This window comes from Pan paniscus, chromosome 3 (genome assembly GCF_029289425.2).
Source record: "Pan paniscus chromosome 3, NHGRI_mPanPan1-v2.0_pri, whole genome shotgun sequence".
Lineage (NCBI taxonomy): Eukaryota > Metazoa > Chordata > Mammalia > Primates > Hominidae > Pan > Pan paniscus.
The window spans coordinates 57,766,310-57,791,173 of NC_073252.2; the positions used below are offsets into that span (position 1 = coordinate 57,766,310).

A 24,864-nucleotide genomic window follows, 5' to 3' on the forward strand; every position below is an offset into this window, starting at 1 on the left:
AGGACAGAAGAAACTGTATAGAATATATTTTTGGTGCATGTCATGCTAGCTGAGAGTTCACTGAGAATTTGATTATCTATCTTCCAGTTCCGAACCTTTGACCCATGTAAACAGCTGTGGTGTAGCCATCCTGATAATCCCTACTTTTGTAAGACCAAAAAGGGACCTCCACTTGATGGGACTGAATGTGCTGCTGGAAAAGTGAGTATATCTATTTACACAATAAATATGTAAGATATGTTGCATAATTATCATCTTTAAAGGTCTGGAAAATGGTAAACACAGCTGCACTGTCATTTTTATGAAAACCATAGTATGCAAGGCTTTATTAAAGTAATGTACTAAGATAGTGTACTAGTTCCCTGTGGCAAAGGTAACAAATTTTTACAAACTTGTTGGCTTGAAACAATGGATATTTATTCCCTCACAGTTCTAGAGGCCAGAAGTCAAAAATCAATTTCAATGAACTGAAATCAATGTGTGGGCAGGGCCATTCTCCCTCCAAAGGCTGTAGTGGAGAATCTTTTCTTTGCTTCTCCCAGCATCTGGTGGCCACCCCACATTTCTTGATTTGTGGCTGCACCACTCCAGTTTCTGCTTCTGTAGCCACATTGCATTTTCCTCATCTTTGTGGGTCAAATCTCCTTCTACCCCTCTCTTATAAGGATACATGTAATAGCATTTAGGACCCCATGGATAATCTGGGATAATCTCTCCATTTAAAAATATTTAAGTTAATCACATTTGCAAAGACCCTTTTTCCAAATAAGGTAATATTTACAGGTTCCGGGGATTAAGACTTGACATCTTTGGGACTACCATTCAGCCCACTATTGGCAGAATAGGAAGAAGCAACTCAGCAGACTATCTGCCCCCTGGTAGTGGGATCTGATTGACTTGCTGGCATGCCATTCCTTGTGAAAGTTGCCCAGAAATAAAGTCATGTGAACTTATACAGAAGATTTGGCCTTGTTCCTTAGGGAAGGATGCCCAGAGGTTTTAAATCTCAAATTGTGTAGTCAGGATTGAATGCTCAGAAATTGGCTGAGTGCCAAGCTATGCTACTCATAAGGGCAAAGATCCCAAAACAAAGGCATGTTAAGAACTCAAGTTGAAAAGCTTTGACTAGTTTAGAAATAAGAAATTGTAGGCAGAACCAAAACCTGGTACAGAAGATTTATATGGCATTTACTTCTTTTAAAGCTCAATTTCAAATGTGTATAAACTGTACTTGTGACAGGGATTATATGCATAATAATAATAAAACCTGTCTTTTTAAGTGTTTGCATTATATTAGGCACTATGCAAAGCACATTATATACAATGTTTGGTTTGGGAAAATTCAATATCATAAACTTCTGACTAAAAACAAGAGTATAACGAGTTGATTCATTTTTGCTTTATAAAAAATTATATAATTAACTTTTTAACATTCAACTTTCTTAAATATATTGGTGTTATATTGAAAGTTATAAAAGTTGAGTTTTAACAAATGCTTTTATTGTACATAGTGTGAAAAAGTAAGTCAAAATGTTGGAGAGGAAAATGGCTAATGTCTCTTGAGCACCATGCCGGGCACTGTAAGCTAGGTGCCTCTATAGTATTAGGGTTCTGGTGGCCCCACTTAATTACTTCTTGGTCAGATGGCCTTCAACTACTTATGAACCTTTCTGGGCCTCAATTTTCCTCATCTAATTGTTGATGATAGATATATGACCCATCTATCTCTCAGAATCATTGTTAATGAAAAATTTTAAAAGTTAAATAAAAGTGCTTTGAAAGCTGCATATGTTTTGGACATGTTATATTATTATCTAAACCAAGACATAGTTTATTTTATCATTTTTAAAAAGATCATATAGCCCTCAAAATATTCTGGTATGATATAGGTAGTGACAGATGAAGGGTAAAATCTTACCAACTGTGCAAGCTGGGTGCTCAAAGAGTTCTTATTGATTATAGTGTTTGATGCTTACTGGTGAATGTATCATTTAAAAACTTGTCTGAGTGAATGTTGTTTTTCCATTTTAATTTTATACTTGAAAAATACAAGTCTAAATTACCCTTTAATAGGGTATATTAATGACATAATTGCTTTTGGATAATTTTAAATGCATCTCCACCTGGAAGAAAAAAGAGCAGTAAGAAAGCCCTTCAACTAGATGGTTCTTGTATAACAACTTCAGCTTTAGTGTATGCGTGATTTTAATAATTACCTTTTGTCATTTTTCTAAGTGGTGCTATAAGGGTCATTGCATGTGGAAGAATGCTAATCAGCAGAAACAAGATGGCAATTGGGGGTCATGGACTAAATTCGGCTCCTGTTCTCGGACATGCGGAACTGGTGTTCGTTTCAGAACACGCCAGTGCAATAATCCCATGTGAGTATATCCTTGTAACTCTTGTTATTTTTGGAGAGACCAGAAAATACTTCAATATTATGTTATTAGTATTCTGTTTTATAATGTGCATGTAAAACACAGGGCAGGAAAAGAAATTGTTCACAGTTCATAAACCAGTCTGTGTTTTCGATACATCTCCATTTATTAATCTTGTGACGAGCAGTCAGTGATGAAGAAGATCAAACGAAGACTGAATATTTTTAAAGAAGTTGCTGTTCAGGAATATTAAGAAGCTGAACAAGGAAAGTAGGTCACTGTGCCCTAAGGGCATGGGCATGGGCACTGCGAGATCGACTGCCAGAAGCAAGAGAGTGTCCAGGAAAGAGCGGTACCAAGCATACAGACTCTCTGTCTTCAGGGAGTGGAATGTGATTGCTTCAGAGGAAGGCAAAAGAAAGATTGTGATAGAAGGCCAGGTGACTGTTGGGGGAAAGTTATCTATTCATTCACTCAGACTACAGTTACTGAATTCCCTATTGTGTGCTCAGCAATCTTTACGAAGAAAAAAACAACTGAATTCTCACATTTAGAGGATTCTGCCTTGTCTAGGGTTTAATATGTGAGCAGCTTTTTCTCTCTGTTTCTGGCAGCAGGATGTCTCTGAGCACGTCTTTTGTAAGACTATCTGATGCCACATACCTGCCTTCCCAGTAAGAGATGATGGTGGTATTAGAAGTAACAAAGACAATAAAAATTAAAAGATCAGCTAAAGTTCATTATGAGCCAGAGTTGTTAGGAGTGCTTTAAATAATGTCAACTCATTTAATCTTCACAGTTTTCCTCAAAGGAAGATACATTATTATTTGCATTTTACATATGAGGAAACCGAGCCATGGAGCAATGACCAAAGTTTCTTTGAGCTGCATCTGTGTGTTTTATACATGGTAGCAAAATATCATTTTATTGATTCAATATACATGCTTTTTTTTTTCTTACACACTTTTGCCATGCATTTAAAATATATGATTTGAAAAGCTGATTTAAGTTGAGCCTTGTGTTTTGTTTTATTTTTCCACCCAGCAGGGAGAGAAGGATGCTTTGGAAAGGGACTGAAATTAGGAAGTATGAGTTCATTCACTTTGTGCTGGCAGCCCAGAAACTTTGGCTTTATGCCCTCAAGCACTGTGTCTGCAAGCTTCAACTGCTAGACAGAAGCCAAAAGGCCTTTTTAAATGTTGTCTTTTCTTTAGGCCCATCAATGGTGGTCAGGATTGTCCTGGTGTTAATTTTGAGTACCAGCTTTGTAACACAGAAGAATGCCAAAAACACTTTGAGGACTTCAGAGCACAGCAGTGTCAGCAGCGAAACTCTCACTTTGAATACCAGAATACCAAACACCACTGGTTGCCATATGAACATCCTGACCGTGAGTAGCCTCCTGCTCTTCTTCCTGCTGTGTGGATGGTTACTCACAGTTTAAGCTTTGCCAGCACGAACCCCATGGACTCTTGATCCCTATGTGGTAACTTAGGAAACTTGGTGCTTATAAGAGTAAGTTCTCCTGGGTTTCTAAGAATAAGGCTTAAATACCCTTTCTCTAAAGAGGTAAGAATGGTGCAATAGTTCCTGGCAAGCCGCACTATCACCATCAGCGGTGAAAAGACCAGTGGAAAGGAACGCCTGGGAGAGATGTTGGAATTCCTGATTCAACCGAAATCCCTCTACTAGGAAATACTTCTGGAATATTGTGATCTTTGCTTTCTGAACTAGAGAAAAATATAGTTCTTTGAAAATTGAGTCAGGACCAAGAGAAAGATCATTATTTAATAACAAAAGATACCTTGTAACCTTTTAGTTTTTTACTATAGTTTAAAAATATATTTGGAAATTTTCTTTTAATGTTTCACTTCTTACTTCTGAATTTTTGGTTAAATATGTCCAATGGCAACTTTTTGCCATACTTCTTATTTGAGTGAATGAAAGGAAATAGTTATATGATTACATGCACCACTGGGTTCAGTTCAAATCCATGTTAAAGGAAAGAGGAATACACGTTAAGAATTCAAAGTTGCAACGCATTAAGAAGAAATGCATTGTTTTTATCTATTTTGGTGAAGTGAGTTGCATCCTGTAAGAGGTAAAAACTATGTTAGATGATTGAGTCAAATCACAGACATTCTTTCAGTGCTCTAATATTACGAAAACTAAACTGGTTTTGAATTAAGATTTACTTAAGAGCTCTGTTGAAATCTAGGGTTGCCCGGGGCAGTCCCAGTTTATACCTGTTGTTCCTGCTCAGTTATTACTAGAACCCCTTTTCTAGTTTAGATGACAAATTATATGGTCACCTTAGCTAAAAAAAAAAAAGTCAAATGTACATACTTTTCTCCTTACTCCTTATTTTATTTGTTTATACGGTATTCCTTTTGTTTTCAGGAAATCACATTGAAACCTTATATTTAAAAATAAAATAAACTATGCTGTTCAAACATTCCATTTTATGTAAATAATTTTATCCTCCATCTTATGCAGCCAAGAAAAGATGCCACCTTTACTGTCAGTCCAAGGAGACTGGAGATGTTGCTTACATGAAACAACTGGTGCATGATGGAACGCGCTGTTCTTACAAAGATCCATATAGCATATGTGTGCGAGGAGAGTGTGTGGTAAGTTCAAATTGCTTCCCCAAAGGCTTTCTACGTTATCTTTGTTTACTGTCATTCATCTGCACATTTTTAATTTTTTAAACTATTTTATCTTTGAAATCACATTATAGTAAGTGTCTATGAATAGTTCAGTAGCTAAAATAAATTTGAGAGACATTATACTTTCTCAAATCAAACTTTGGTCACTGGCAGAATCAAGGTTTAAATAAGTTTCCTAATTTCCAGCCAAATGCCTTTTCTGAGTAACTCTGAGGCCTCTAGGTTGGGAATACAAATTGGTAATAATGCATTTGCTTCGGGTATTTTAGTAGCCATCTGCTATTAAAATACAAGGTCTTTTTAAAAATAATCAGTGCTAAGTATATTTAATCTTTTGTTGTAAAGATAATAAGACATTTCTTTCTCACCTTCCAATCAATTCTAAGTTTAAAGGCTAAATTTCACATTAGAACAAAAGTAGTAGAGAAGCAAACATGTTTTTTTGCTCCATTTAATCTCAGGTTAAAAATGCATTTTATTTCTTGTGTTCATAGTTAAATCGATATGAAATTATCTTATTAACTGAAACACTGCTCCTAACATATATTTCCTTTATACTTCATCAAAACTGAAGTGCTGTATTAATGAGTCTAAAGTAATTGAGCTTACATTTTCCTGGAAAGCATAGTATGTCTTGTTCAGCTTTTACCTGCCGCAGTACCTAGTACATTAAACGTATGTGTTGTCTTTATTTTCCCTGCCACTTTTCATCCCATACTTTTGAGTGCAGTAGTGTATTGTGTATCATTATTCTACAGTGATTTACATTAAGAACATGCCTTGGTTCAGAAAACCTTCAGTATTTTCCTGTTTCAAGGGAAAATGTAAATTCTTCCTGGTATTCAAGTCTTCTGCAGTCTATTCAATGCAGATTTTTCGCTGTTCTTATCATGAAACACTATCCTTCCATTGGTTTAAATATGGGTTTAGATATTGACCTCTGCACCCACTTTCCATGAACAGACAACTTCTCTGGCTTTGTTGTAACTCATCTGCTTTCCTGAAATGCTTTTCTATTCTGTGTTTCTTTGGCCCCTGTGAAAGTCTTCACCACCCTGGTGAAGTTTTATCTCACATCATAACCATCTTTTAAAGATTGCACTAATATACAACTCACTATATTATCCATCATCATAAATGTGAGAGCAGCAAGGGAAAAGCACTGTCTTGTTGTTTTCTTGTCTCCTCAGCATCAGCTACATCTGTTTTCATTACATGTGTGTTTGATGACTATGACAATTTAAAATGGTATAAATATTTCATTGGACTGGAGGAAATATATTCTTTATTACTTAGGGTACAAGTCATTTGGTTTCCCATTATTTTTTTTTTAAAACTGAGGTATTAAAAATTATGACTACAGTGGCAGTTTGCTATAAATTGGCTGACTGTGGGCCATGACTGAACAAAGGGTTCATCATTCTCTGGGATGTTGACCACTACTGGGCACACTAAAATTAGCCACATTTGACATCTTCTCTCTCCAGAAAGTGGGCTGTGATAAAGAAATTGGTTCTAATAAGGTTGAGGATAAGTGTGGTGTCTGTGGAGGAGATAATTCCCACTGCCGAACCGTGAAGGGGACATTTACCAGAACTCCCAGGAAGCTTGGTAAGATGAGGTCTCTCATGAATTTACTATTCTTCTCTGTGATTTGTACTTTTTGAGGCTTCTTCTTTTAGAAATGCAGCATTTTCTCTATAAACATAATCAAAATTTAGCTGCTGATTTATTGTTATTCAGATTACCTTTTAAGGAACTTAAAAAAGAAAAAGAAATCACTTTGAATGAATTCATACTCCCTAGCATCAATGATGAAAAAAATACATACTAAATTTAGAAAAGAAACAAGTAAAATCAGTATCAGTTATACTAGCTAGCTAAAATCTGTGTTTTATTTTGCATTTTTAATAAAATGCAGATTGAATTATTAGAATTGGTGTTTATTTTGTATTCTTGTTGCATATAAATTATTGATCAGGAGTTTAAAAATTACAAAATTTTAGATACAACTTTTAAAATATCACATTAGTTTTACTTATTTTAAAAGTGAACAATTTTATCCTGTTTATAAATCTAGGAATCTTGGATCTGTATTTCACATAATTTTTTAAAATTTACTTTAAACAAAATTGAGGTACAACCAAAAACTAACCTGAGATGTAACTGCTCATCTCTATAATGTTTATGCTTGTTACATAGTCAATAACTTGAACTTAGACATACACTGAAGGTTCAAAGGTGGAACAAAAAGCTGTCTTCATGCATCAAATAATAGGCAAAATTATCCATAGTTTAATAATATTCATTGGAATTTTCATAAAAGATTTGTATACAAACATTTATTACTGAATAATTTCTTGAGTTTGTATCAGATATTATTCAGTTATTCAATAAGGATTTATTTGGCAAATGTTTCTGGGAATTCAGCACTTAAAGATAAATTTGATGTGGTGTTTGCTCAAGAAGATTTTGATGTCTTCCAAAGAGCCGTTGGTATCTTATAAAATCATGAAAGTAAAACAAAAACAAAGAAATATGGTTTACGTTAAGTAAATTGTCATTGGGGTAACTTTTCCTTTTATAAAAAAGTTAGTCTTCATCCAAATGAAATAATTCTCTTAGTTTTTGTATTTTTTATTCCCATTATACCCCTGATACCTAACTCAATTACTAGGAGACTATATTCTAATGTTTTTCTTGTTACTGATGTCTTTGCTATTCCTGTGTTATAAATTACCATGTTTTGTACTTTGAAAATTGTTAAAAAGCAAATATTGCTATTTCTGACTGATTGCATTATTAAAGCAAAGAGAAATATAATTATATACATGTATTATATTTCAGTGGAGTCAAATGTAATTTTCTTCATCTTGCTGTGAAATAATATACTGTGCTTTCTTGGAGTTACATTTTATTCTTTTCTTTTGGATGTAAAATAATTCATTTTGTTTTATTTCCACAGTGAATAATGTAAAGAAAAGGTTTTGCCATGTTCATTCATTGTATATTATGTATAATATAAGGTATTGATACTGTTTTTCAGAGAGTTCAAACATCATGCTAAACTTGCAAATCAAGGCCAAAAGAACATTAGAAAATTTTCATCTGTCATACCAATTCAAACCATTCAAAGATAATCTAACTTCCATATCTTTGCACTAATATTGTCATCATAGTGATTTAATAGACTAATTAACCTTTTCCAACAGGAAAACATTTAAGCAAGAGGTGCCATAAAGAATTGAAGTTGCTGGAAAATGAAATCTGCAAGTATTCAACTTCAAATCATCTACTTAGTCTTACTTTCATGCTTAGTCTTACTTTCATTGACTATTAACAGTTTATTGGCATTATCTATTACAAATGCATTGTGACTTCAACACATAAACTTACAGAACATATTTTATAACTTGCCTAATAAAATATATGACTTATGGGATAGTCAATGAAACAACAAGACTTTGATAAACATGAACCCTCCACTAATTAAAGACATTCTGTTTAAGGGAAGACAAGAGGCGCTTTCACTTTACCCAAAGGAGCTCGTAATATTTCTCTTGCTGAAACAAGAGAAGCTAAAAACGTACTGGGTAAGTTGTAGCAAACTGCAGAAAGATGGGCATCCATAAATGGCATCAAGCTGTTTTGCTGTACTTGGCATCTTAAGCATGTTCCTTTTAGCCACTGTGTACTCAGGCAAACATGGTACATTTCATGTGTTAGACTTTACCCCAGGCTAAAGTGCTGAACACCCTGATCCCAAAAGGACCACTTTATTTAGTTAGGACACTAATAAATATTGTGAAAGACTTAGGTAAATCTATTCATAGGTGTATGTTATTACACATATACAAATGACAAAAACACTTGTTTTTTCTTATTTCATCAATAATTGTGGATTGATAACTGGATTTCTGTTAATATTCTCCATAGAATATGTATTGGATGTTTCATAATGTATTGAAGGTGTAGGTTACATAATCATTTTATATTCATTTATTTGTACGATAATGAGATGTATAACATCTGTTCTAATTGACCTGACTATTGTCAGGTCATAATATTTACGATTTATGGTCATAATCTTAATTCTAAATGATTGTAAGATAATTTTTAGGACATGTGATAGTATCAACATAGTATGTGATATATGACATTTACAGTAATAGGAATGACATATGATTTTAAAACACAAAGCAACCTATTAAGCATATTGATTTTCTTATTTCTGGCTTAGGAGGTTTTGAGGTTAGGGTGCATATAAAGGCAATGCATAACACATCTTGCACACATTTTCCAACTAAGTGGTTTAAAATCCATGTTGTCGATTTGGTTAAAATAGTCCCATCATAAAACTTGTCTAAAGCTTTAAAATTAATACTGATCACAAGAAAAATGAAAGCACTGATTTTTCTGTTGTAACTCCTTTAGAATAAAGAAGGCTTTAAATATGAAAATATTTTAATAATTAGAAGTTTAGCTGTCTATACTTCCCTCTTAGACTTTTAAAATAACATGTAAGCAGATAACATATCCCAAAAAGTTTACCACTTAAGTGAACTTTCACTAAAAATTGACTCCACTTCAAAAGGATGGTTTAGAAAACTAGAATCACACAGAGGGACACAGGAAAGCATAGTATTTGCCTGAATTGTTGTTCACATCATTTGAAGGTCAATGCAAGATAAGTGACTAATACGTTGGTAACAAGATTAACTTTTTTCCCTCTTTAATAAAAAAAAAAAGTTTCCTCTAATTTCATGTTGGATGTCACAAAAGCTACCAATGCTTTGAAGTTAATTTCCGAAACTGCTTCTTTAAATTTATGGATGCCCTCTTCTGCACGCAGAAGCAGTAAGAATGTAGTGCTCAACTAACCGTGGTTGTTGCTTTTGTTTTCTTCTTTGCTTCCTACAATATTTACTACACATGCAAAGGGTACCTTAAGATGTTTGATATACCCCCTGGGGCTAGACATGTGTTAATCCAAGAAGACGAGGCTTCTCCTCATATTCTTGGTAAGTGTTTCTGTCTGCTGTCTCTGCTTTAACATGCACTGAAACATTGAAATGTCAAAGAAATCCTAAATATAGATATGTATATATATACACATATATGTGCATACGTATATGTACATACATGTGCATACGTATATGTACATACATGTGCATACGTATATGTACGTACATGTGCATACGTATATGTGCGTACATGTGCATGCGAATATGTGCGTACATGTGCATACGTATATGTGCGTACATGTGCATATGTATATGTACATACATGTGCATATGTATATGTAAGAATCAAAATAATATATAAATGCATTAATTGAATGTTATGTAGGGTTTTTTTGGTCATTTCTCCCAACTATGCTTACTTTAAAACAAGAAACATAAAAAAAGTAGAGCTTTAATTTTGTATAGAAACTGGGGTTGGTTCCTAATTATATGAGGGAAAAATCATTTGACAAGCTTATATTTCTTATACACTTTTTGCTCTGTTATAAGGAATAAGAAAATAAATATGTTAATAAAATCCACTAAATCAAGGAATATCAGAAAAATTCATCATACTTATGTTTACAAATAAGTTCTGATATTTTGATTGATCCAATACTGTACGTATCCTTATTTTTATTGTATTTCACATTCTTTGAAAAGCAACCACAGGTGAATTTTACTAATCTAATCTTAAATTATTCTAATATCTGACATGTGTCAGGTTTTTGACTGGCACATGCAGATCCATTTGCCACGGAGAGCTGATTATAATTTCCACAAGAAGATTTTTTTTTCTTTTATGGGACGATTACATGGAAATGTCACTTTAAAGAGGTTTACATTTAAATTGTATAGACAAATGTAAACATAACTTACTTATTCCTTGGCCTATAAGAACACTAAGATAATTTCCGAAGCTAAGACATCACGTATCAACTCCATGAAAATTTGTAGCAAATTGTTTTATTTCAGTTGTGACTTTAAAAAGTGCATTGTTTTATGGTGTTTCATAGAATTTTTAAACACATTTAAATTATATTCACTACTAAATGTCATAGTAGTCTAGCAGTCAGCTATAGTTCTCTCTCAAGCATTTAAAATCCCTTATTTTTCATCCTAGAATTCATATTAATGTCCTTGGAAAAAATAGACCAGTTTAAAGCCCAAGAGGAATAAATACATTTAATTAAAATTACTCATGTTTTTCACACATTTTCAATAATTGTAGTAACATGAAATTTTGCTTTCTAATGTAACATTATATGCTGATAAACAAATCTAAAATTTAAAATCCCATTCATTATTTTTTACTCATTAAGCCAGCATTTTATTTCATTGTATAATATGTAATAAATATATACTACATTAAGAATTCCATTAGCAGTAAGCAGCTTTTTCTAACTATATGAGTAGATGATATGGCTCTGGAATTTTACAATCATGAGAACTAAATTGTTGCCTGAAAAATTACTTCAACTATGTTGGATGACTATAAATATTTTGACCAACTTTAAAAAATATATGCAATAATTAACCATTACATTATATGCTATCCTAGCATAAATTGTTTCTATTAATTATTGAAAAGGTAGCTATCATTTTCAAGATATTCCCAGTTTTCTAAGGAAATATATAGGATAAATGATTTAGAAACTATTAACCTCTTTGACGATGTTTTCAAATGGGAATATTTGCAAACATTATTTTTGCCTATTTAACCATCTTGCCATATTTTTGACTAGTTAGGAATGCTTCTTGAGAGTTTTGAATGCCTAATCAAGACAATGGAAATAATATCAGAACTAACACCCATTTTGATTCCTTGCTACTAATAAAGAAACATGGTCATTGATTTGTAGAAAGGATATACTTGCTGTGAATCTTCAGCACTTAATATGATAAAATAAAATGTATGCTGGTTACTCATTTTTCTTCCTTTAGCTATTAAGAACCAGGCTACAGGCCATTATATTTTAAATGGCAAAGGGGAGGAAGCCAAGTCGCGGACCTTCATAGATCTTGGTGTGGAGTGGGATTATAACATTGAAGATGACATTGAAAGTCTTCACACCGATGGACCTTTACATGATCCTGTTATTGTTTTGGTATGTGGCATTATGGGCTCATGGTATAGTTAGCTCAGCTTACTTTATAATTAATTTATCTGAAAACACTTTTACCTTGAACATTAAGTGTACTTTGAACTTTGAAACATGAGTTGCTTTTTAAAATAATTCCATTTATCTTCCCCCCTACTCTTTGTGCAATATTTTCATGTAATTTATTATATAGACATTATAAACTGAATAATGCAGCATTCTGATTTTTGACTTAAATAATCAGTTATCATCTTTTAAAGACAACACTAAAAGTAGATTTTTGTATTTACTTGCATATTTACCATTTTGTATGCTTTTCATTCTACTTTGTACATCTGACGTTCCATCTAGTATCATTTACCTTGAATATAAAGATCTTTAGCATTTCTTGTGGTGTGGGTGTATTGGCAAGTAATTCTCTCATCTGTCAATGATCTGAAAATATCTTTATTTCACCCTCATTTTTGAAGGATATCTTTACTAGATATAGAATTTGAGTTGCTAGTTTTTTGGTTTTTTATTTCCTGTTTTCCCTTCTTTCAGCACTGTGTTTTTATGATCTTGCAGCGAGTTCCAAGGGTTTGGGGGCTGATCAAAGAAAAATATATGGCCACAAGGTGGCAGTAGCACACCCACACTTTATTTGGACTAGGCCTCAGCTGGTTTGCAAGTGGGGCCACTACCTAGAGGAGAGAAGGGCAAGGGAACTTCTGAGAAAGAGGGGAATCTGAGGTGGTTTATGTGCCTAGGTGGTGTCATTCAGCAGCACAGAAGAGAGTCTGTGGGTCAGAGGGCTCCAAGGGAGGCAGCTGCGTGAGGTCCTTATAGCCAGAAGGTCTTATTCATATCTAGCAGATGTTGGATGTAGTTTCCTAGAGCTGTGCAAAGCAGGCAGTCCCCGAATGGCTAAAACTCCCTCATTTGGGCAGCGTTAAAAACAACTGGATGTATAAAAGTTTGTATTTGGCAGCAGAGGGCTTTTGAGCTAACAGATCTCAGCCTCAGCCTGCTGTGAAGAAAGAACCTAGGGGCCAATATACAGGAGCCCTCTTTTACTCATTTATACAGCACTTGCCTTCCAGAATCCATCATTTATGAAGAGAAGTCTCATTTATATTGCTGCACTGCATGTAATGTGTCAGTTTTCTCTGGCTGCTTTTTAAGATTTTTCTCTTCATCTTTTTGTTTTGTCTTGTTGGTTTAGCAGTTTGACTGTGATATACTCAGTTTACCGTGTTCTTTGTATGTCTTATGCTTGGGGTTCACTGAGAATCTTGGCTTTGTAGGTTGATGTTTTTGACCAAATTTGGGTAAATTTCCCATGATGTGTTCTAGTTAGTTGTTTTTCCCAAACCCTCACCCCCACCCCATCTTTCTCTTCTTCACTCCTAGGACTCACTTAAATCAGTTGAAATTGTTCTACAAGTCTCAGGCTCTGTTCATCCTTTATAATCTTTTTTAAAATACATTTTTCAGATCGGATTATTCCCTTTGAGCTCTAAGTCACTATTTCTCTTAGGTGATCTCCAATCTGTCCTTGAGCCTATCCAGTAAATTTTTCATATCAGATGGTGCACTTTTCTTTTCTAGAATTTCCATTTGGTTCTTTTTTTTTTTATTTCCATTTTTCGGCTGAATTTTTCATAATGTTCACTCATTACATCTAAGTTACCCTTTAAGTTCTGGGTCTTCACATTGTCAATTTTTTTTATGGATCACATTTCCTGCTTCTTTTTTTCTTGTACACTCGACATTTTGGAAGATAAATTGTAAGATGTCTGGTTTTGTTCTGGCAGGAGGTTAAGTTATTGTCAGATCATTCTGATCCTTTAAGGCCTAGTTTTATTCTTCCTTACAGCTAGTCTATTTCAGTGTTGTCCTTCTTCCCATGGTGTGGCCTTTCATGGTGCCAGGCTCAGCCCTGCCTGGTTTCTGGTATCTCTGTCCCACCCCCAGCACTCCCACTGTGGACTGCCTGGTGTCTTGGCTTGAGCATACACAGACCAACCCTCAGTCATGGACCCATGTAGATTTCTAGGTGATCTCTCTAAGCAGGCCCCTCTTCTTTAGTGGCCGGCTCTGAAAGTTCCAAACTCTAATCTAGCTCCAGGTCCAGAACCTGGCCCTTGTCAGGAATAAGATCTGGCTTGTTTCTCTTCTTACAAGGATTGGTGTCCTTTGTCATGACATACATTGCCAAACAACAAAAAAAAGTTTCTGCAAATATTTTGCCCAGTTTTATAGCTTTTAATATCAAGACGGCAACTCCATTACTCCCTCATGGATGAAAGCAGAAGACATCTACTTGATTTGAAATTTATTGTTAGTTTCTGTTTTATACAGAATTTTTATTTATTGGATTTCCTATAAAATATTATACTTAAGTCAAATTGCTCCACTCAATTTTTAGGGTTTTTTTTCTCTGAAAATTAGTTCCATTTTGAAATATCTGTTCAAATCTTTCGCCCATTGTTAAAGTTGTTATATTTTCTTTTTGTTGAGTTTCGAGAGCTCTTTGTATATTCAAGTCCTCTGTGAAATACATGATTTGCAAATGTTTTATTCCAGTCCATAGGTTGTCTTTTCATTCTTTTAGTAGTTTCTTTCATAGAGCAAAATATTTTAGCTTTATCGAAGTCCAATTTTTTAATGTTTTCTTTTGTGGATAAAGATTTTGGTGTTACGAAATTTTTTTTTGTCTAATCCAGCATCAAAACATTTTCTCCTACTTTTTTTGGTAACTGTTTTAGAGTTATACATTTTACATTTAGGTATATGTATCACTTGGGGTTAATTTTGTATGAAGTGTTAGGTCCTTATTTTTGCATATGGATGTCTATATTAGTTATCTATTGTTGTAAAACAAATTACCCTCAAACTTAGTGGCTGAACACAAGCAATACTTATAGTTTCTGTGGAACATGTATCTGGACACCACTTAACTGGCTAGTTCTGGCATAGAGTATCTGATGAGTTTGCTGTCAACTGTGGCTAGAGTCATCTCAGCTTGACTGGGGGTTACTCTGCTTCCAAGCTTAGCCACATGGTGCTGAAAGGCCTCAGATGATTGTTCCCCAGCTTTTCCATGTGGTGGGTAGCAGTCCATGATTCTTTACCACTTAAGCCTCTCCATAGGATGCTTATACGTCTTCACAATATGGCACTGACTTCCACTACAGCAAGTAACTCAAGTGAGCGAGAACATGGGACAGTGAAACCGAGACGGAATTCTCAGTCCTTTTTTACCTAATGTATCTACATTTCTTAAACCATCATGATGTCCAGTTGTTTTAGCACTATTTGTTAAAAGTCTGTCCTTTCTTTATTAAAATGCCTTTCAATTGTGTCAAAATTAATTATCCACATTTATGTGGATCTATTCTAGACTCTCATCCTGTTCCATAATAAAATATATGTTAATCAAAGTTTTATTTAGATTATTTTAAATATGAATGATTGGAGGCCAGAAGCTGTATTTCACGCTGATATAATTACATTGTATTCTTTTCTAGCAACATGAGTATCTGGCTTTAGAGACCTGATGCTTAACCATCATGATAGATGCTTCAAGATTTGCCCACTGATTATAATCTGACCACAGCAAGTGGTGTGGGCTGGAGGTACAAGAGGGAGATTTGTAGCTAGGAGACGAGGGTGTAGACAAGCAATGTTCTATCATTATGACATTGCTTTTCCATTCTGAGTCCTGGAACATGGTGGCTAGGCTGTCTGGGGCAAAGAGAATTAGATATCTGGCTAGAGTGTAAGGGTTGTTCGAATGGTGCTTGATTTTTAATGCTGTTTTAAAAACAAAGACAGAAAAAAGAGAATAAAAACCAGATAACCAGATCCTCTACCCCCACTGATTTTAGTATCACCTCATTTCTCAAACAAAAGGTAGTTCTAAAAATTTAGTTTGGAATACCAATGAATTGCACATTTCTCTCTTTGCATAATCAGTAAAATCCTATGAAAGCTACATGAAAATCAATTTTTTTAAAGGCAGCTTTGCCCTGAACAAAATTAAAAGGCAAGAGACAAACTGAGAAAATATTTGCAACTCATATTACAAAAAGGAATTCATATCTTTAGTGCACAGATTAGGAGAGAAAAAATGTGTACAGTTCCAATAAAAACCAGGACAGTCATGCAATGTACAGTGTTTAAAATATAAGTGAGTAATAAACTTAGGAAAATTAAACTTTATTAGTTATCAAATAAATAACAACTAAAATCATGATATTTTCCCATCCAATTAATAAAGGTGAAAATTATGTAACATGTAGTGTCAAATGGCCACTTTCATACACTCTCATTATTAAAGTAACAATTGTTCTAACTGTTCCGGAGGACCATTCACCAGTCTATCAGAAGAACTAGAATTATAAAAAATGTTTGTTCTCTTCAGTCTACTAAGAAACGCCAGAAATCCCCACAAAGGTTGGGAAAATTTCTAATGAATACAAATATTGAAGAGTTACCACACACTTATTAACAATAATACATAACAATTTTAGGATTACAGACTATGCTGACATTTAAAAGTATATTTTCTTTTTTTAACTTTTTTTTGTACAAGTGCAATTTAGCTACATTGATATCTTGCATTGTGGTAAAGTCAGGGCCTTCAGTGCATCCATCACTGGAGCAATGCACATTGTACCCACCAAGCAAGTTCCCATCATTCAGCCCTCCTTCCATTCCCTCTGACCCCTCTGAGTCTCCAATGACCATCATTCCACACTGCAAAAGCATGTTTTCAAAGAATATTTTGAGAAATGTGCATGTTACATGAAATAAACAAAGCCAGGAAAGTAAATATGTCTGCACACACACACACACACACACACACACACACACACAATGCAAATATCTTGAGGGACTATCACAATAATAAAAGTGACTGGTTTTCTCTAGTTAGGTAGAATTATGATTTTTCATTTTCTTTCTATTTTTCCATAATGTATATATTTTCTGGAGGGAACATTACTGTCTTTATCATCACAACACAACAATTTCAGTTGAAGACAATTTTAAAATGCATCAAAATTTTTACATTTAAAAATTCAAAAAATTTAAAAATTTAAAAATTTTAATTTAAAAATTTTAATCCTTTAATTTTAATTATAATTCTTTACATCTAAAAGTTAAAATCCTTTAAAAAGGAGATGATATAATTTAAGGAAACCTACAGTGAACCTTATAAAGTTATTATTTTTATAATACAAACTCTTACTCCTCAGTGTATGTATTTTTTAACACTTTTATGTTAAAAGTTTTATAGATACTTCATCTTTTTCTTAAGCAGGGCACATTTGCACTATGGTTTATAGAAATAAAACCATAATTTTTGAAACTATTTGAAAGTTTTCAGTTTTAATAAGAGCAATATTCTGAAATATTTGTAATTTTACACTCAAAATTTAAAACCCTCAGGTGATTTACATATTGATTTCATGTGTATGTTAGATTATACCTCAAGAAAATGATACCCGCTCTAGCCTGACATATAAGTACATCATCCATGAAGACTCTGTACCTACAATCAACAGCAACAATGTCATCCAGGAAGAATTAGATACTTTTGAGTGGGCTTTGAAGAGCTGGTCTCAGTGTTCCAAACCCTGTGGTGGAGGTAACAATTGAACACATTTATTATATTAAAATGTAATGCATATAAAAACCAATCTTGCTTCTACCTTTATTGCTGTCTCTAATCGAGGCCACAATCTGAGAAACACCAAACATAACCATCAAAACATCAATACAAAACATTTTTACTGAAATCTCAGAATCACCAAATCATAGGATTCCTTTCATAACAGTGGCAGACCTTAAAATCCTCTTGCCCTTTTCTCTCAGGTCCTTTGTCTTGCATTTACTGTAGTGGTACCCTTAATCACTTTATTCTTCCCAAACTCCAAAACTCTCCCAAATTCAGTGTACTCTGGTCCTCATCTTTCTTCTTACCTACTTTTGCTTTCTGTATCTCTCTGCATTTCTACCAGAGTTAATAATAAAAGAGCTATTGGTTACATGACTGTGTAACTGACTATGCTATGTATTTGAAACCAGATACTGTTCTAAATGCTTTATATATCAATGCATGAATACTCACAATGGCCCTACGCAGTTGGTACTGTTGTTATCTCTGTTAAAGTGGTAGCAAAACTGAAGCACACAGCAGATAATTTCACAGAGCCCATAGGATTCAAACCCAGATAACCTGGCTTCTGAACACATGCTCTCACTCACTGCACTGTGCTGCCTCCGTTCCCTCTCCAGAGTCTATTAAGCTGGATTTAATGTCTCTCAATTTCTCCCATCATCCATTCCTCTAGTTCTAAACAAGTGCTCCATTACCAATTTCCCACCATGGGCAGGAGAAGGCAAGAGGCTGTTACAAAAATGACAGCAAATAATTGAGAACAAAATTTGTATTAGGCAGTGCTTGTGTAAATTATTTATTTTATAATTTTAAGTTCAAGGCTGTATTTCTAAAGTGTTTTCTTGAGGGAGGAATACAATAGTTAAGTATTTTAAATGACATCTCTTTATCCATTACAAGATGCTTATTTAATTTGGACCCTCCCTTCTGCTGTACTCTCAACATTTACTTGGTCATAATATTTGTCAGATATACCTTCTTCATATCTACCACATCTATTCCTTCTTCACCAGACTCCAGTCACCACTTTGGGAGGGACGATTATTGCAATAGCCTTTTAACTAGCCAACTAATATTGATGTTCTTCTCTTCCTTAATTTGCAGGGTAATTTTTCTTGAATGAATGCATGAATGAATGGTAAAATTATATTATTTCCCAGATTAAAATCCTTCAGTCTTCTAACATGTTGCCCTGAAGACACAACATCACTTTATGTAGCATTCTTTCTAAAAATGAATCACTTGAATCTCATCATTAGAACACAGTTAAACAGGCCCAAATTGTGGAACATTTTATAAAACAAATAGTTTTTAAATTTCAAAAGTAGTAAATGCCATAAGACAAAAAGAGGTTCAGTAATTATTTCTGATTGATGGAGGCTGGAGACATAACAGTTAAACGCAACATATGATCCTTGACTGGAAAACGATTGCCATAAATAACATGATAGGGACAATTGAACATTTTTGAATAGGTCTGTATGTTAGATAATAGCACTATGTCTATGTTAAATGTCCTGATTTTAAGAATTATATTATAGTTATATAAGAGAATGTACTTCTGAAATCTGTGCTGAAGTATTTAGGAGTGAAGGATCAGGATGTCCTCAACTTTCAAATGGTTCAGCAAAATTATATGTATATTTACACACATACACATATATAAAGAAATATAGCGAATGTGGTGACATAGTCACAAAAGATCAATCTAGGTGCAAGGTATACAAATATTGTTTTTTCTTACAACTTTTGGATAGGTTTGAATTTTTTCAAATTTATATACATAATTACAAATATAAAAGTTGATGTTTGAGAGACCCTCAGTAACTCCCTATAACCTTCAGGATAATGTCCAGAAACTTGTTAGACACTGAAGGCTTTCAAGATCTGATCCTTCCCTAACTCCTGCACTCTTCACACATGATCCTGTAGCCACATGAAGAAACCACAGTTTTTCACACGTTATTTCCTTTCCTTGGAGAATAATTCTGCTTCATTTCCATTACCCCATACTATCTGAACTTCAGTATTCTGCTGAAGAAAAGTACTGATCCTCTAAGCTTTCCCCTCCCCTCCAAGTTACAGATCTCTTCCCTCTGTGTTCCTTTGGTGCCCTCTACTGTAAGTTATTTACATAGTTTTCTAAAAGCCTATGTCACTAGGTATTGTCACAGTGGTTTTCGTATCTCTCTCTCACACTAGACTGTGTATATTTAGAGTCTAGTTCTTTAACATGCATGCAGTTGCAATACTTATCAAATGTATTCTCTGAAAAGGTAAAAGTTTTTGTTTATTTAATGTTCTTTGGGACCTTCAGCACCTATTGAAGTGCCGAATTGTATGCACTCAATACATATTTATTGAATGGATGAATAAATGTATGAATGAGTAAGTGAATAATCAAGTAAGTATCAGCATGAAGAAGTGATTAAATCCAAAGAACTTTATTTCCTTTTCCAGGTTTCCAGTACACTAAATATGGATGCCGTAGGAAAAGTGATAATAAAATGGTCCATCGCAGCTTCTGTGAGGCCAATAAAAAGCCGAAACCTATTAGACGAATGTGCAATATTCAAGAGTGTACACATCCACTGTAAGCATCTATTTTAACTATCATATCTGGAGGTCAAAATCAGGACTTCACTGCCTTTAGCTCTTTTTAGTTTTGATTTTATTTTCAGTCAAAGCTCTATATAGACATGGTTTAAATAGTCAAGTCACTTCACAGGAATTATATAAAGCTGCAGTTCTGTGCCTTTCACCACATTCTTGTTCCTCAAAAACAACCACTTTCAACTGTTATATTTATTTTGATATTTGGTAATTACTTGCTTCCATCTAAGTCAAATGTTTTTGCTTCTATTCCCTGACTTTTTTTGGGAGGTGGGTTAGACATTATACATTGAATTTTCACTGTGAAATCTGAAGATTGTATTATTTTATGACCACTCCACAAATGCACACCCAGAGGCCACACTTTTTCCTTCCCTGCTACTCCCATTACTGACCTAACATACCTTTTACTGATCACAATATTCAGGGTTTGTATTAACATGTATCTCTCTTAATACCTGAGTCACACAGCATGCATTGATTATTATGGTTTCTTTCTTGTGACGTTTCTTCCAGAATAAATGAATATTTTGATTTTATGTATTTGATCTTCTACTACTTTTCCCTAATTCATTCCCAAACTCTCTTTCTCAGTATCAATCCCCTCAAAATACTAAATCCAAGTATCCTGTCACTTTAGTCTCCATAGAAATGGAAGAGTCTTAGAGAACAGAGAGTTCTCTGTGTTCCAGCTCCAGCTTGGACTTTTTACCAGCTTTCATCCTAGGGTTTCCTTTCACCATTCTCCTTGGAATTCCTACTACCTTTCTCTTCTCTGGGATTTCCTGTTACTCCAAACTATAATATATCATCCCTCAGACTCAAAAATACTGTTCTGTTATTATCTACACTCAAGTGTTGCTGTTGAAAAGTCAGTTGCCATTCTGATTCTCAATTCTTTCTCAATGACCTGTTTTGGTCTCTTTGTCTTTCAAAGTTTGTAGGACCGTCATGTTTTTCCTAGTGTCCTGAAATCCCAGTGATGAAATTGACTGGGTGCTCATTTTTACTCATCGTTGTGCTGTGTACTTACAGAGTTTTTTAATTGAAAAATAAAAATTGTATGTTTTTATGGGGTACGATGTAATGTTTTGATGTATGCATACATTGTGGAATGATTAAACTCAGCTAATTAACCAATCTATCACATCACATACTTATCATTTTCTGTGGTGCACACATTTCAAATCTGCTCTCCTAGCAATTTTGAAATATCGATTTCATAATTATTAACCATAGACACTATGCTGTTCAGTAGATCTCAAAAACATGTTTCTTCTAACTGAAACTTTGTACCCCTTGACCAACATCTCTCCATTACTCCTTCACCCTCACCCAAGCCCCTAATCACCACCATTCTAGTCTCCACTTCTGTGAGTTCCACTTTTATAGATTCCACATATGGAATCTAGAAAACAAGTGAAGGTCACATGGTATTTGTCTTTCTGTGTCCGATTCATTTCACTTAGCATAACTTCCTCCAGTTTCATCTATGTTGTGGCAAATGACACAAACTTTTAAATATATAAAATGGATATCTTTTATCTCTGGAAGATTTTCTTGTATTTTTTTTGTTTTGAAAAAAATTCTCCCGTGTTCCTCAGTGTTCTTTCTTTCTAGGACATTCGTAGCTTGGATTTTCTCTCCTATTGTTCATTGTTGCACTTGCCGAACCTTTCATTTTTGCTATCATATCATTAATATTCAAGAGATCTATTCAGGTATTTCTTTTTCAAGGCATTTGATTTTTATTTCACAGATGCAATATATTCTTTTATCTCTTCTGGAATATCAAGGATTCATTTCCTGTTTCTAAGTAATTTCTTTTGAGTTCTTTTCTTCCACTTCTCCACACCCACTCCACCTCCATCATTTATGTTAGAGGATTTCTATGTGGTAATCCTGGGATGTTCATACGTGTATAAAAATGCAGTGTTTAGAAGGCTGATTAGAAGTTTGCCTTACAGTCGTAGCTGGTGGGCTCAACTATAGGGTGATCTGACTCAGCTATTTTATTGAAAGAGCCTCAATTAATTGTATATTTAGGGTTTTTCTTATAAAATAGATTCCATAGAACAGAATCAATTTCTTGCCTAGGGAGTGTAAGCCAGTTTAAATGCTGTTCTAGAAATGTGTATGGGTTTCTAAAGTGATCTCACCATTTCACAGATGGATTTTTATGTAACCTTCTGTTTTCACTGTGGTTCCTTTCTCTCTTGATCATGTCTATTGTATCCAGTTAAGTCTGGTTCACATTCTACAGAGGATAAACCTCATGTCTTCTGCCTTGGAGGAGGGCAAATCACCCTGTATGGTTAAGAATCAGGAGGTCTAACTGCTACCAAACAGACTTTTCATTAGTTCTCCTGCTTTCAGTCTTGGCTTCACCCTTGTTTTCACAGCCCACAGTGAATCTAAGGCCTCTAATCCCTAAATATTTCTAAAGTTCTACAGTGCAAGTCAGTTTGCTCATCACCTTGTACTGCTGAGTTGGACTTCATTCTTCTTAGATCTGCTGAGTTAGTTTCCATATGTCCATCTGTCTTCTAGGTTCCAAAATTATGTTGCTGTGACTTCCTCTCAAATTTCTTTGTCTTTCTAGATTTATAACATCTTTGTCATTTACTTTCATTCTGAGATCTTAGGAGGGAATGGAGGTAATCAGAAGTACCTATATCTGTGAAGTATAATATTTGTCTTCAAAAGAGAGTCATCACTGAGGTCTTCAAAATTGAGCAAAATTCCTCAGTCCAGTTGCCTTGAGACATTTTACCACCAGTTTGACAAGCTAAAGCAGTCTTAAACTGTGAATACCAAAGACTGCCAAGGTTTTAGCATGGTTATATTTTGGTGCCTCATATATATGGAAAGAAAAAAAATTGCAGAGGGAAGGTAACTTTGGAAAAGGCAAATTAATTTTAGCCTGAATTACATACAGACAGCTTGCATAACCAGATGGAGTCAATGGTGACCACCCTTTGGGACTTGGTAAGCATGTGTACTGGAGAACTGTGTGTAATGTTGTATCCATAGCTGATTTGGAGAGTGCTTGGGACACTGACACTGACATTAGAATTTGAGAATGTCCCCTGGTTAATATTTTGGAAAATGCCTCTGGAAATGTTTCTATCAGGTGCATTTGTGTGAACAGTTTTTACCCAGCCCCAATGCACACCACCCTTACCTCTTGTCAGGCCCAGTAAGGGCCAATAACAAGAACTGCATTATCCAAACAGTATAGATATGTCAAGTAGCCTTCATAGCAACAACTGTAGAAATAAAACAGTCATATCAGTTAAAATATTTAAACATGAGTGAACTCTCCAGATTTTATAAAAATGTGCCCTCGTCCAACCCAGAAAAAGACATGAGGTGTATCCTCTGTAGAATGTGAACCAGATTTTTAACTATGTATAATAGACATGACCAAGAGAGAAGGAAACCATAGTGAAAACAGAAAGTTATGTAAAGAAATCGTAAGTGTGTCTTAGCAACCATTAGATGGATTCTGTTTTAAAGATTCACTGTCAGATGTTTAACACCATTAGGCAATATAACTGAGAGTGAGTTGGTGCTATCCTTGAAAACTGCCTTCATGCCTGAATCTAACAGGGCAACTTTAAGATGAGTTTCAGAAACCCTCTGTAGATCATCCTTTAGGAAAGAAGAAGATTTCAGAGTCACTGAGAGGCAGAAAAAAATAGGGCATTAGAAGTTTCAGCCACATCCTATTTGAGAAATACGAACACTTTTACACTGTTGGTGGGACTGTAAGCTAGTTCAACCATTGTGGAAGTCAGTGTGGCGATTCCTCAGGGATCTAAAACTAGAAATACCATTTGACCCAGCCATCCCATTACTGGCTATGTACCCAAAGGACTATAAATCATGCTTCTATAAAGACACATGCACACGTATGTTTATTGTGGCACTATTCACAATAGCAAAGACTTGGAACCAACCCAAATGTCCAACAATGATAGACTGGATTAAGAAAATGTGGCACATATACACCATGGAATACCATGCAGCCATAAAAAAGGATGAGTTCCTGTCCTTTGTAGGGACATGGATGAAATTGGAAGTCATCATTCTCAGTAAACTATCGCAAGGACAAAAAACCAAACACCGCATGTTCTCACTTATAGATGGGAATTGAACAGTGAGAACACATGGACACAGGAAGTCATCACACTCTGGGGACTGTTGTGGGGTGGGGGGAGTGGGGAGGGATAGCATTAGAAGATATACCTAATGCTAAATGACGAGTTAATGGGTGCAGCACACCAGCATGGCACATGTATACATATGTAACTAACCTGCACATTGTGCACATGTACCCTAAAACTTAAAGTATAATAATAATAAAATAAAAGTTTCAGCCTACTATTGTTAAAAAGTTATCCATTATATCCATCTTTCTGAAACCAC

General features: G+C 34.5%; 1 protein-coding gene across 1 annotated transcript in view; it reads left to right on the top strand.

Annotated features, from left to right (window-relative positions):
• Nucleotides 1–24,864, top strand: part of ADAMTS3 (ADAM metallopeptidase with thrombospondin type 1 motif 3) — a 290,472-nt gene that overhangs the window by 255,072 nt on the left and 10,536 nt on the right. Inside the window, exons 11-19 of the mRNA XM_003818364.6 lie at nucleotides 88–201; nucleotides 2,236–2,381; nucleotides 3,593–3,768; nucleotides 4,875–5,008; nucleotides 6,535–6,658; nucleotides 9,988–10,068; nucleotides 11,995–12,158; nucleotides 17,622–17,787; nucleotides 20,281–20,413. Coding sequence (XP_003818412.1) covers nucleotides 88–201; nucleotides 2,236–2,381; nucleotides 3,593–3,768; nucleotides 4,875–5,008; nucleotides 6,535–6,658; nucleotides 9,988–10,068; nucleotides 11,995–12,158; nucleotides 17,622–17,787; nucleotides 20,281–20,413 — 1,238 coding nt within the window. The remainder of the gene's footprint in view (nucleotides 1–87; nucleotides 202–2,235; nucleotides 2,382–3,592; nucleotides 3,769–4,874; nucleotides 5,009–6,534; nucleotides 6,659–9,987; nucleotides 10,069–11,994; nucleotides 12,159–17,621; nucleotides 17,788–20,280; nucleotides 20,414–24,864) is intronic.